This window comes from Lipophrys pholis, assembly GCF_963383615.2.
Source record: "Lipophrys pholis genome assembly, chromosome: 1".
NCBI lineage: Eukaryota > Metazoa > Chordata > Actinopteri > Blenniiformes > Blenniidae > Lipophrys > Lipophrys pholis.
Window position 1 is genome coordinate 42,755,286 of NC_137635.1, and position 14,925 is coordinate 42,770,210.

At 39.9% G+C, this 14,925-nt stretch overlaps 1 protein-coding gene across 1 annotated transcript in view; it reads left to right on the forward strand.

Moving 5' to 3' along the window:
* The window catches only part of adcy8 (adenylate cyclase 8 (brain)), a gene marked incomplete at both ends in the record, with an annotated part of 92,915 nt that overhangs the window by 48,770 nt on the left and 29,220 nt on the right, over positions 1–14,925 (forward strand). The window contains one exon of the mRNA XM_080485963.1: positions 13,572–13,769. Within this exon, the coding sequence (XP_080342089.1) occupies positions 13,572–13,769 (198 nt within the window). The remainder of the gene's footprint in view (positions 1–13,571; positions 13,770–14,925) is intronic.

Sequence of the window (14,925 nt, forward strand, 5' to 3'; positions counted from 1 at the left end):
CTTCTTCTTCCTGGGAACTATTATATGGGTTTCTGGAGAGAGAATGTGTCAGCGTGATAACGCGTCTCTGTGTGTTGTCAGTCTGTTTTTTGAGAGTGACGAGCTTCTGATTGTGTTGTCCACACAAACACCTTCCTCATTCCGCCCTCACTCATCTGCATTTGCTAACAATAAACAACGGCGACTCGGCTTTCCCGAGAGGCATGTTGATCTTTTCCATGTATTGTCTGGAACACCTAAACTCATGTTTAAGCTTCTTTTGTCAAGAACCACTTGGAAAAAAAACCGAGGGAGAGGCCTATTTAAGAGTTTTCCATGTACTAGGATACACTGGATTTTTTATTTTTTTTTATCTCGCTATAGTCTTACTGGGTTTTCCTGTGGAAAACAGCATAGAAATCATTCTGATATGCATTCCCTTGTAACACTCCTAAAAGTTATTTATATCGGTGCGATCATGAGTCCTTGAGGTCTGGCTTCCTTTTGTTGCTCGGACTGAGTGTAAGTGTTTTCCTTAGGGGACTCTTTAAAAGAAACACAAATGGATTGATCTACTGTAGCTGCAGGTAGGTGGAGCTCTGCAGAGAGAAAGAACTTCCTGGTCACCGTGTTTTACAGATTACCTTCGCAGTAGATCATCCATCTCCATCTCGCCCTCTCCTCTGCCTCGGCTACTGTTTCTCCCACCTTCTTCACTGCGTCCATAAATCCTCCGTTTTTCTCCTCCATGTCTAACATCCTTTCTCCAATGTATTTACTGCACAGTTTTATGGTCATGCTGATCAATTCTAATCTCTGAATCAGCATTCTTTAGTTCCCGTTTATTATTTATTGTTTATTTTCACTCAAGCTGAGATTGCAGGTGATTATTTAAGGCCTTCATTTCACCTTGTCTCCTTAAAACCTCTCCGGGCACTGTCACTGCAAATTGTACCACGCCCTTCCTCCACACGATTCCCATCTGCATTAGAAATCAAAATATTAAATTGAATCACCATTTTAATGGGATGTTAGTATTATGCTCCTCCCTGGAGAGACGGCTCTGCATTTATAAATTTTACTCTCTAAAATGTGTGGTCACCTTTAATGTTATTCATTACTCCTCTACTATAAAAGGCAGATTTTTATTTTTTCCCCTCGTCATCTATAGTCAAAAACCCTCAATATTCCTCCTCTATGGTTTTCTTCATTCCATCAGGCGTGTGACATATCACAAGAATAAAATAGATGGATGTGACACGACCACAAGAAGCAATCTACATAATTATCATACGCACACACCCCGCGCTGTGTGTGACCGTTTGCTTTAGTTCAGTCTGCACATTTCTCAATGCAGCAGTTCAAAAGATTTATTCATTCACCTTCCTGGGCTCGATTCCAGAAAAGAAAATGTTGGTCTGAAGTCCACACAGCCACATTTCATTCACAAAGTCATCCATCGAGGTGTCTGCAGCCCCTGACAATCAAAGACATGTCATCGTGCATAACAGCTGAGACTGGAGCGAGATTAAAGCCGCGTATTCAGGACACATTTGCATCCTCAAATTGGTTTGGAGGAGACGAGCTGGCGGACGCCCAGAGCCAAAAAAACACCGCCCGTGCCGGGACTCGGGTTTTCCTCCACCAGAAACGAGCTGCTGCCTCCGTTTCCAGCTGTTCAGTGTCACCATGTCTCCTCAAGAGAAACTGGAGGGAGCCAGCTCAGTTTTCTTTGTAATTCACAATCAAACTTTGGCAGGTTATTTCTAAACCCTGGACGTGGCTGTTCGGGGTGTAATCTACACCTCATGGAGAGGAAAACCCTGATGTGTGAAACAGTGAGAAACAGCCTTTGGCTCTTCCACTGCTTGGCAGTCTATTGTGGAAAGGGCTGCTGCTTATTTGAAGAAATGGGTTGGTATGAAATAGTGCACTAAAGGTTGTACTGGATATTTTGAGTTTGTAAGAATTTATTAGGATTTTTGAGGATTTTGGGCTCTTTATCACCCCACCTTTTGTCATCTCTTCGATCTCCTCATTTCTCTGGATTTTACTTATTGTATTATCAATCCGAACCTGATAACATGAAGACACACAATGAATTTAAATATACAATGTCAAGGAAGTAAACATAAACAGGAGTAGAAGACATCGATCTGATTGTTTGGTGGGATACCCCATTCTAAACACGAAAGCTATGTTTGTTTATCGACTATAGAGTCCTTCCTGTCTACCGCTCAGCTGACCTCACCTGGCTGCAAACATCTCTCGTCATGTAACGGAGGCCCAGCAGAGACTGTACTTCCTCAGGAAGCTGAAACAAGCTTATCTCCCCCACCCCCGCCGAGTCATCAGTAGGTCAGCCATAGAGAGCCTCCTGGCTTAGTGCTGCATGTGTGCTTCTCTAGCTCCACAGTGGAGAACAGGAAGAACCTGCAGTGGATGGTGAGGTGGTGGCAGAGCACATTGTCTTTCCTCAAGCAGCCAATTCAGCTGCTTATGTTATTCTGGAATTGCCTGTTCAAGCTACTAAATATCTTCTACATGTTGGTGATGATAATTTCGGTTTAGAATTCAGATTTCCAAGCTGTTCAAATAGTGAAAATTTACTTTTTTAATAAACAATCAACAATGTCTTAAATAAAAATCTCAGTCTTAATTTGTCACGTGTAGTATGAAATGTCCCCTCCCCTCCTCTGTCTGTGCAAATATGCACAGCCACAGTTTTCCTCCATTTATTTGCATCTTGCAGCCACAAGCTGAGTCTGAACTCCATGTTACCCCTTGTGTATATGCGCGTTTGCGTGCAGCTCCTCCTCCTCTGTGGAGGTCGTGTCGAGCTTATAGCTTTTGATGTAGACGTTGCGTTCGGATTGGGAGAAATGTTATTTCTGAAAAGTGCCACGTCTTTGTTTTGTGCCACAATGAAAGCCTGTCAGGACAGTCGTTTGGAGAGGGGGTTCTTTGCATATCAAAGGCTTCTCCGAGGAGTTCTGAAGCATCTTTCATGTAGTCATTTGACTCCACTTGGAGTTGGAGTTTCCCCCGTGGTTTTCTGTCCCTGTCCGCCCATCCTGCTAGTCGGGTCCAGTTTTCGGCATCTGTGAATTAAGAGGGAACTCAGGATATCAGGGTGTGCGCGCGTGCGCGCAAGACCAAGGAAATAACAAATAATGAGGAGTAGGTGAAATTGAGAAAGACAGACAGCGTGTACATATTTTATTGTGTTCAATTATGCAAACGTAAGTTATTTCAGTGCTGTCAAATTGAAAGGTCCAGTGAGATGTTGAGCTGCGCAATAGTAACTACGGGCTATAAGCAGGCCAGAGCAATATATGGGAAAAAAGACACATTAAGTATCTGTAACAGCATTCGACAGTTGTTTTTCTTTATTTTTGTGTTTTCTAGTGTGTGTATCCCCAGCTTGTGCTCAGTGTTATCGGCCGTTAAGATTCCTGTGGTATTTCTGTCTTGTTAAACACCTTGTTGTTTCCTATTTTACACTTTCCTTTGTTTTCAGTTCATTTCAGTCTCTTTTGATTTATTTTCTGGTATCCCGGCTGTGTCTTGTTTCCCTTGTGTTTGCCATCATGCCTGCCTTCTTATGAAGGTAAAATCTTGGTTGTTCCCCTTCATTGGATTCAAGTTTTGGGAGTTGCATTGTTATATTCTGAATCTTATTTCCCTGTTTGGCTTTAAATTTGGTTTCACTGTGAGTGAAGTATAGATCCATTATGTCTGTTCATATTCTTTTCTCAAGGTTTGATGAAAATAATGATGCCACTCTTCTGCAGCCCGCTAATGATTTTGCACGTTGACATTAAACACAAGGGAACAGCCTGCAGAAGCAAAAACATAGCAACAGTGTAAAAGTGTGAAATATAAATATAAAATAATATCCGACCTTGATTTACTGGACTATTTTGTTGTAAAGAAGTGCTTCTTTTCTCATCTCTTTGTGGTGAATTGGGGCAAGTATAATCTCGAAAAAGGTAAACAATCTCATTAAACAAGGTTTACCCTCGTTTTAACTTTAGCTTTAATTCAAGTGGTTGTTCATCAACACATTTATGGTCGAAAAGCACGTTTGAGGTTAATTGGTGACCTAAAATATTGTCCCTCAGTGTAAATGTGAGTTTGCATAACTGTCCATCTCTCTGTGCTTGTGCTGTCATGCACCCTTAGTTAGACAACGCAGTGTAACTCTGTGGATATTCTGATTATTATGCCTAACGTCCACTGAAATTTTGTGGCTGTACAAGAAAATAAATGTGCTTTACTTGACCATTTACATGTTCTCTATGTGTGTGGGTTTTCTCCAGGATTGGATTTGATGAGCAAGATACGTTTAAGGTTAACCAGTCCGTCTGAATTACCTGTAGGTATAACTTTTGGACTGGCTTTCTTTCTTTGTCCTGCGATGGATGGTTGACTTGTTCAGGGTGCACACTCCCTTCCTCTATAGTCGACTGGGATTGGCTTCAGCCCCATATGACCTCAAGTCAGTTGAAGCAGTAGAGAAGAATGGATGGATCGATGAGAAGTTTGAACAGGGGTTTAAAGAAAGAAAGAGCAATAACCCAATATGTGACCACATGACCACGCTTAACATAAAGATGAGTATAATATCTAATAAGCACAAGCGAATTGGTAACAGGTCTGTGCTAGTAGCATTCTTGAAGTAGTATTGAGAGTATATATAGACTTGTCATCCAGTCATGCACAATGGAAAACACTGTATACATGACATCATGTCATGCTCATCAGAGGGATTATGGGAACTATGATCTATGTGAGACTGATTGCTTTTATCAAACCCAGAACATGTATCAAGACCACTCCCGAGTCCCAGCCCTGAAATCATACTTCCAGCTCTCTGTGGGCAGTCTGTACTGGCTGAATGGCTCTGTCTTTACCTCTTTCATGCTTCACTGTGTACCTGCTGGCTCCCATGATTCACAGCACTGTCACAGTGCTTTCACCTCGCAGGAGTTTTGTGCGTTTCCTTAGAAGACCCAGTTACTTAATGTACCTGTACTGTGAACACCAACCGCCCCTCCAAAAGGTTTCATTTCCATGTTTGTTTTCTATGTTGATTAATGCTGTAGTAGTTGTGTGGGCCTTTGTGTGGCCTCAATCAAAATTTAAAAAAAAAAAAAAAACTGATCAAGAAATGTTTTAGTACCAAAATATTAGGTTCTAAGTTTGGTATTTAGTCAAGGTTGGTGCACAGACAACATGAAACCATGTAGATCATCCCATCTCTTTTAAGTAAAAATGATGACATTTCTAAGGTTACCGCAAACGTGACCACGACATCCATCCTTAGTAGTCAGTCGATGAACTGGTGTCCTTCTTCAATCCAGTGGTCATTGTCTTAGATCAAAAGTGAATGATAGTAATCATACAAACAATGTAGTTTGAATCTATTGCTCACAAAGTGAGGCCTTGTATGTGGACACAATGATCGCTTTCTTTCCCTCAGAGGACTGCAGATGAACTGGACTCACTCGCTGCTGCTCCTCATTGTCCTCGTTAGAAGAATGTAGTCAGCACACAAGTACAATACATTTTTCATATTTTTAATAAAACATCTACTCACAATCAACAATAGGATTGAAGAACTCAGTGGCACTTTAAATGAATAGCACAGCCACGGTTAAACAAACGAACAGAAAAGCTCTCGTATGAAGCAAGAAACATGTGTCCTTTGCATTGTTGAGCCGTTGAGGCACGTGGGGCCACGTAGGCTGTTTGTCCTTGGCTTGGAAGAGTGCCAATCATCCTGTTGACTTGGGAGCAGGAAAAAAGAAAGAAAACATACTTTATTATTCCCCTCGAAGGGATTACGTCTCTGCATTCAACCCATCCTATTCAGAGTTAACCTAAACTATGCATGCAACGAGCAGCGATGCAGAGCGGTCAAGGGCCTATTTCAGGGATCCACATTGGTAAGCTGTCAGTCGGGGCATTCAAACCTGAAAAACTCTGATTCCCAGGCCCACTTCTCTAACCTCTATGGCAACACTGCCTTGTGACCACTGGACCTTGTTGAGTCCGTCTTTCCTGGAGATCATCTCAATGTCTGCAGGGAGAAAAACTGCTGGCTCCGATCTTCGGAGTGTCAGATAGACACGCATTCACCATCATTCACTTATCGAGCCAACTGAGAACTGTGACCTAAGATGTGGAATCCAAACATTTGGTTGCTCCTTTTCACCAACTGCTGTAAAATCCAAAGCGAAAACGTGAATGGATGGTGAAGAGCTGGTTGGCGTCCCTGAGTTTTGCCTGGTTAACCAATAAGAAGCAACTGTTTGAATTCAGTCATTCACTTATAGAACATCCTTTGTTCTCAAGGTCTGATGCTTTGTGATTCTTTCATTTGAAACGATGTGGATGAACGTTTGAGATCCCAGCAACAATATTTTTTCTTTACACCACCTCTTCAAAGGCACTCAAGTGGAAAAACAGCATATACCGATTCAACATCAAAGTGTACTTGATATCTACCTATTCAACCATATTCTGCACCTGCTTAATCCTGTAGAGTAGGTGACCTAACCCCATTTGGCATGAGGGGAAAGGGCAGGCACATCTATAACCATTCTTCATGTGTTGGGCTGCAGCTGACTTGAAACTACTAGTTTCTCTGCACATGACATTGTTCACTAGTTATAGGCCCCTTGTCATCAATAATATAGAGAGCAAAAGTGCTGATCCATCTGTTTTGCCTTGGTCTTTCTAGTTGCCTGACGCATGTGTGCGGGTTATATAACTGCCTGGTTGAAATCCTCTGAAGAGCACCAGTTCCAAACAAGACATTTTGCAGTAAATTAGACTTTCTGGCTGGAACACACCAGTTAATCTGTCACACGACCAGACATGTGCGATATCTAGCACATTAAAATCCTATTGACATTACTGTATGTGGTCATGCTGTCAAATGATAGCACTCTCCCCACCTCCACTTGCCCTTTTCCTGTAATTACATGTTGGCATTTCCAACGGTTTATGTGTTCTGTTATTAATATACATTAAACATGTAGCCCCATCCCACTACCCCCATAGTCAGACACTGCTTTAGGAAACACTGTAGAAGCTAGTAGAAAGAAATGCCAGAGATGGAGGCATGTGCCCTTTAGGCTGTGCGCTTCCTTGGGAACGTGCACGCCAAAAGCAATCACGGTAGCACATCTCATATCCTTGCCCCTTCTGAGGCCTTGTATTATGAATCGAGGGAGGAGGGCAAGTAACTTGTTGAGGTTATAAAGTGGTCTATAAAGGCTTAGATCCCCGTCTTCGATGCAGAGCTTTTTTTCTGGGACGCCTGTTCTTTACAAAAGGGGCTCTTTCAGCACACAATATGGTTTCTTTTTTATTTAGAGCCAGGAGTTGCAGGTTTCCATAGGCTGAATTGTAGACAGAGAAGGGAGGTTAATGAATTTGTAAAAAAAAAAAAAGAAAAAAAGAAAAAAGGATCTTACGTGTTTGTTACATCTTTGCTTAATAAACGGAAATCCTGACAGTAATTATTTTAATTATGATGTAATATTCTCCACAATACTGAACATTTTGATTTGTGTGACTCTATAGGTTAAGGTGTGAAAAATTCCCATATGAACTCTGGGAGAAAAAGGTTTTATTTTTACATGTGATGACAAACTAATAAAGTGAGAAATTATCCTTATTTTTTCAAAGATGTTCACCAGTTACTTCAACCCAGTCTATTGATAATTCCCTGTGAGATTTTATGTTTGGGCAAAGATTGTGAAATAAAAGTGCTAAGCAGCACTGGACAAGTCCGCAATGTTGTTGACATATTTATTCCAGTCTTTTATGCTAAGTCAAGCCAACAGTCTTCAGGCAGCAGCTTTACATTTGACCCAAAGATGCGAGGGCAGCGTTCATCTTTGCTTTCAGCTATAAGCAAAAGAGTGAATAATGTGTTTTTACAAAATGGAGAGTCGTTCCTGTAAGCATGACTTGACCTGATTTATTATGATGTCAACTCAACCATGTTTGCTCATCGACCTGAACTGAATATCAAAATCTGTAGCCCAAAGCCAAAAATTTTTACATTAGAGCCGCAGATAGCGCGTAAAGCCACTAAAACACACACACACTTCCTCGATATTGAAGTACTGAATAGTCCTAATGAGAGAAGGCAAGTTTACTGAGGTTTATATTCTCCTGCAAGTAGAAACCAGTGTTTCATCCAAGTGATAGAAGTAGACTCTGATGACTTGATAAATCATGATTAAAGGAAACGAGGAAGTCAGATGGCGGTATTATAAGGAAGGAGCCTGGGGTGGATGAACAGACAGCAGAACTGACATTTGACTCCATGCGATCTTCCCATGTCTCTACATATATTCAACCATGTTATTTTATTTATTGGACATGTGTGATGCACAAAGCAGAAATAAGGATGATCTGTCCCAAGCCCCTCCCATTGTTCAACAATGCCTCCAAAATAACCCGGGTACTTATTTCACCATTTCACATTAATGCAAGCAGAGTCTGCACAAGAGTGACTGAGTGGCTCTGCCGCTGTGTCAAGGTCTTGCCTGACTCAATTTCAAGTGACCACTTCAACTCAAAGTGCCCATTGTTCAGGACAGCACACTTCCTTTTGTTTCATTAAGCATCTCGTTAAAACCGAACTTTTTAGAAAAACTGACAAAACTTTGTAACATAACAGAGGCCATCTCTGGAAAGAAATGTAGTTAATTTACTGATTGCAGAATGTTAAGGACTTCTACGGGAACAAGACGTCCTCGCCCGTTTTGTTTTAGGCCCCATTTACAGGACGTTTCATGTGAACGCGCATTGTTTATACATTTTTATTTCAGGAAAATTTCGCATTTCCACTGCAACGTTTTGAAAACGATGTGGTTCTCATGTTGGGCCACTAGTGGTTGCTGTTGCTTGTTTTTGTCAGAACATTTTCAGAAAGTTCTACCAAATTGTGAATTTGTTGGGTTTCTCTCTGTTTAAAGCAACTAAAATGACTGTGTTGCATGTGGCGCTATATAAATAAAGTGGAATTGAATTGAACTGTAAGAGCAGAATTTTTAAAAATGTTATTTTTGATGCATATGCTTCCAGACCAACGATTCAAACTTCAAAATGTGACGTGACCTATTATAATGACTCCGGTGAAGCCTCCACAGCTGGCTGATTCTGCAGATTTCTAATCAACAGCTCCAAAATTCTTCCTGTTTCACAACACAAATGTGGCTATGTTCTCTCAAAAACTGTTTTCTAATTAAAAAAATAAACTAGATTTAGCTACAGAGGTCACTCCCAGAACTTGGTCTGGGAAATGTTTTATTTAAGAGCAACTTCTGCTCTTTAGTTGAACTAAATGACAGCCGATTGTCTTCATTAAAATGAAGCCTGCATTTGCTCTGGCTGCTCATGATACATTATGTTAATCACTTGACACGCAGGCCACATGTTTTCATTCTAATGCAAGGCAGGATTGTGCCGAGTTCAAGTTCAGGCTCAGTTCAGCTCTCTATCGCGCCTGTGTGCAAACTCAAATCCAGTTAAGACTCTGTTTAATATGCAGACAAAATGTTGCTTCTGTATATAATTTATATCCCATCTTATTGTCTTATATATTTTGTAGTAACAAACTATTTTTAAATGTCAGTATGGCTGTTTATTTTCGAACATGTATACAACAGAAGAAAAAAATACAATACAAATTTTTTGTTGAAACGCAATGACAAACTAATGATAGGAAAACAACAAAATAAGAAAAAAGATCAAGCAAATTCCAGTTCAACAAAGGACTATAAAGAAGTGTTCTATATTTCATTCCTACCCTAATCAATAAATATATGTGTGCACTATACTATATCACGAGGCACAGTTTTACAATTAGACATTGTTACATGTAAATGTGGCACATATAAATTCTTATATACAAATATGTTCACGTATTCACACACAGATAGACAGTCAGCAGAGCAAATGTCACAGAACAAGCATCAGATATTTAACTTTAGCTGGGAACAGAGCTGGGAAAAATACAGAAACTGACGAATAAGAAAGTTACAGCCAGTCATAATAAATGTGCAAAAAGTTTGAAAATCATGACGTTGCAGACATGAAGCATAACTAGAAACAACTGTGCAAGCCAGACATGGGATAACACCTTTGACCGCATGACTAAAAACCCCCAGAATTCCTAATGAGTGAAAATAATTAAGTGATGACCCTTTAAATGTGTGCCATTCGTAAACTCAGCAGCTCTGATTAGTTGTACATTCACACATGGTGATGCTTTTGATTATGGAAAAATTGAATGAAAAAAAACTCAGAAATTAAGATTTTCCTGAGAACATCAATTAATTCAGGGACGGAAAATGAATGTATGATGATGTATGAGTATGATAGATCTTATGCCTTCACGCACTGAATGAATCAAGAGATGAGAGACTCATTTGGGTGAAATATATTGGATTTGTGTACGTCTCCTCTCTTAGGTGATTTAATGGCTGCAGGCTCTATAGGTCACAGACACTCCAAAAGGGTAATTTGGTCGAAGTTGCAATGTGGCTGCGTTGACTCGCTGGTAATGATGCAGAGCTAATGTCAGTGACTGTGAGGAAGTGACTCCAATTCTCACATATGACCTTTGCCACCTTTACCTGCTTGTTTTCAGTGAACGTGGCGTCCTCGAGGAGCTCACCTCCCACCCAATGTACTCCACATTAATGAGTTTAGCATAATTGAAATCAGCTAGAGGAAAATAAAGTTCTCAGTGGGAAATTTTTTTTTTTTTTTTTGGGGTGGGGGCAACGGCATACTAGTGTGACATGACTCCCAGTCAATGTTCCCCATAGACTTGGTAGTTTTATTGTTGAGATTCACCTGGAATAAGTGTAAGTCATTGTTAATGTTTAGAACGTATTGTTCTCTGTGCGCATGTTTGTGTGTGGTTTCATTACAAAAATCAAACAATTGCACCAACTAGTGGCTCAACATGAAAACTACATCATTTTCAAGCATTTCTGCCTTTTCTGTTTTCAAAATGTGGCTGAAAACTTCTGTGAAACTAAAACGCAAAGACAATGCGTTTTCACTTGTAACGTTGTGGAAACAGGACCTCCGTCAGCTCAATCAACTGATGTATAAAACCCAGACAGAGAAATATAGGAAGTACTCATCCAAACATAGTTTGTGGTTCATTTTTGGCAACTTCAGATGTTTGTCATTTCTTAGACTTTCAGTTGAGGAAGCTATTAACTATTGGCGTGGCGATAACGCAGCTGCTGTGGCAAATATCTTTAAGGTTCCAGATGTTACGATCAGTATTCAACTAGCACATGCTGAGAATGTGAATGAATATAAAACTAGGACGGGCACTTCCCCAACTGAAAATAAATATATGTAGATAAAAACATGACTTTCTCGGCTAACTTGCGTTGGTGAAGGTAATAACGTGTGCTGACCATTGTATAGGTACGAGTAACATTTGATAAAATGCTCTATGTGAAAAATAAATACATTCTGATACTCGGATGTGTTTTGAAATCACTTCTCATGTTAAAACTTTAAAGTTGGGCTCTGACGATACCAAGCAGGAGCTCTGTACTTCTCCTGCCTGTCAAGATAAAAAGAATCACGGCTGTATAAATGCAGCCTCACTAAGATTTTAAAGGGAAAAGACGAGAATTCATCAGATTAAACATTCATTTGAGGAGCTTTTTTCATTTCAGAAGTATGTGAAATACGAATGAGCCACAATATCCTTTGTATTATTGTGGCCTTATGGGTATTTTTTCATAATTTTCTTGAACTTTGTATTGGTGTCACGCATATTGCTTATCACATTAATGGTTTTAAAGGATTGGAATGGAATCAATGGTGTCATCAGAGGTGGAAAGGAACATAGAGGCTTCAGTTGATAAAAAGCAGTTTGTATCACTGTTTTTATAAGCTACTGATCTGCATCACTTTTCCTCAGTCTTTGTTTGGTAATCATCATTCAAAAAAAAAAAAAAAAAAAAGAATTTCAATAAATAAGTAAAATTTGTCATGAACTTTCTTTGTTCCCAATGTGAACCAAATGTGTAAAATAAATATTTGCTTTGCGAGCCAAATTGTCAGACACCACGTGGAACCAAGAACGTATTAATGGCCCCTTAATGTGACAAAATTGACCATTTAAATATATTTAAGACAATGAGAACTTTTCAAATATTACATGCATGATGCCCGCCAGTTTTCATTTGATTTACAACTCCCCAGTGACACCCCGAGGGCTGGTCAAGCGGATCCAAATGGATCCTGGCTTTTCCAGTCGTATTGACAAAATAATTTAATTAAATCCTAATTTCACTCAACAGCAGCGCAAATCAAAACCCGGCCTCCCCTCAACAGCCTCTGTCCAGACAAAAGAAAGAGAAAACTCCTTTGCAACCAGCTTCTCATTGTCCCCTTTATCCCCCGTGCTCCTGATTGGCTGGCGGAGCTCTGCGACCAGCCACCAGGTGATCTCAATCTCCCTTCTAATGGAGCTGAGGAAGAATCAACCGTCAAACAATACAAACCATCAAAACATTCCAGCAACATCCTTCCTTTTTCATACACCAAAAAAAACAAAACACATGCATTTTGCCCAGCGTGTTCTCAGTTTTCTCTCCACATTGTTGTTGAGTTTTTTTCTCCTCCTGAAATCAACAAACCCCACTCATACGAGACATATGAGTCAACAGTTTCCCGACAAATATCCGATACCGTGCTCGGTATTAAAATGAGTCCCCTTACCAGGCGGGTGTCTTTTTAGGGAGAATGAAGGAGTACACAGGAAAGTCCTCTCGTGGGGGTTTCGTAGCAGTTTGTAAAAATGAGATTTGAGGCAGGTTTCAGCCTTCCGTTTGTTTTCCCAGAATTGAATGAGAAGGGAAGTGGTGAAGTGGTAAATTAAAGCCCGAGGAGCTTCTTCTGAAGAAAGACCGCTGTGCCATTCATTTTGCTCTTTACGACAGTACTTTCTCAGCTCTCACGAGCTTATGTTGGTGCATTTTAATACATTAATTTCCCAGGAATATTTCAGATGGTCGCTCTAAGAGGTTTAAAATATCGTCCCGTTCATTTCGTACATTCGGCCTCATTTCCCCAGACATTTTGTGGCTATACTCTTTTTCTTTTCTTTGTCTTTTTTTTTTAACTGTCCCCCATTTCATGCTTCATAATTTCTCATTTCCATAATTTTTTTTTTTCCCAGCGTTTTCATCTGCGGTCTTTTTTAATCACGTAAAATTGCAGCTTTGTTATGTGTGCATAATTGCAAGCTTTGCCACCACTAACATTGCGACGTGAACATGCTGCGAGAGTGAATGGGAGGTCGCATGACTTGCTCTGTGCCGTCCGTCTGGCGGCCAAACGTTGCATTTTGATCGTCCTTTTTTCTTCCTCTCCCGTTAATTTTTGTTTTCTCTTTCGTGTATGTAATGAATGTAACTGTGTCTGTTCTTTTTTTTTTTCATTTGTATCTTGAATGAAACAAGAAAAAAAAAAAAAAAAGGGGGGGACAAGCAGGTTCATTCTATGTGCATGTGCTTTCCCTCTAGACTCTGGCTGCCCTAACGAGAAATTCGATAAATCTGCTTCCAAACCATCTCGCACAAGCTTTGCATGTCCACTCTGGTCCTGAGGAAATTAACAAGCGAATAGAGAGCGCCATCGACTTACGGAGTGGCGATAAGTTGAGAAGAGAGCATATCAAGCCTTTCTCACTGATGTTTAAAGACTCCAGCCTGGAAGAGAAGGTAGCTGGGGTTTTAGACAGATCACTGTTTTTTTTTTTTTTTTTTGGTTTTTATTTCATTATTTCTCTCTCCCCCTTCATATCTATTCCTAGATGAAGATTTTCAGAAGCAAAAGCAATGACCAACAATTCTTTTGTCCCATCATGAGTAAGCTAAAGGCACTCGACTTGTAAAGATTGTATTACCTTATTTACATGAGTCATCAGGACCCGTTTGGTTTTTGTTTTTTAGACCAAGGAAATAATGCTGCACTACTACCGATCAAAGGTCAATGTTCTCTCCTATTTGGACAGAGTCTGAGGGGTGTCTACTTAATCTGTGTAATTCTCCTTCCATTCCATTAAAGGCTTTTAGGTTCTCTTACCACTGCATGTTTTACTTGAAAGAAAGTGACATTTAGTATTTTTCACATTTTATTCCGTAAAGTAATAATGATTTTTCAATCGCAGTCTATAGTTGTTTGATCAGGTTATCGCGACTATTCGGAAATTTTTAAACCTTTAGCCTTGATGTTTTGCTGAGTCAAGCTTTGCTCCTTCAGATCAAAATTGAAGGTTTCAGGTTTGTTAGTTTTTTTTGTTTGTTTATTAAGTAATAGCTACATGAATTAGGCAGTCTTTACGTTTTAAGTGGAAATCATTTTTGCGTTTAAAATGAAGTTTTCATGTTGGTCCCACAAGTTGCCCCTTTTTTGTTTGTTTCTGTAATGAAACCAGACACACATACGCGCAAAGAACAATATGCTATAAACATTAACAATGGTGACTACGCGGACGTTCATATGGATAGACGAACAAAGTTGGAGCGCTATTACGGGTGGCAGGTTGTTGTTATTGTCCGATAAAACAGTTTACCACAGCCGCAGTGCGCGGTAGCAGCTTTTCAGAAAAAAAAACGCAACAAAACCTTTCCGTTGTCGTGTAAACGGGGCCTCAGTTATGAGACACTAATTACTTCTTCATGTATTCCAGTGACACTCTTCAGACTCAAAGCTAATATGCATCAACCGTTACAGAAAATCAACAAACTCTTTTATCTGAATATTATGCGAACTTGAATTAAAATTGTTGACTTGGACTGTGAAATCGTAAATAAATATAAGCAGCCAAACATTGAGGTTTGTCAAGAAGTCCGAAGCCCCTTCAGTTTACTCATG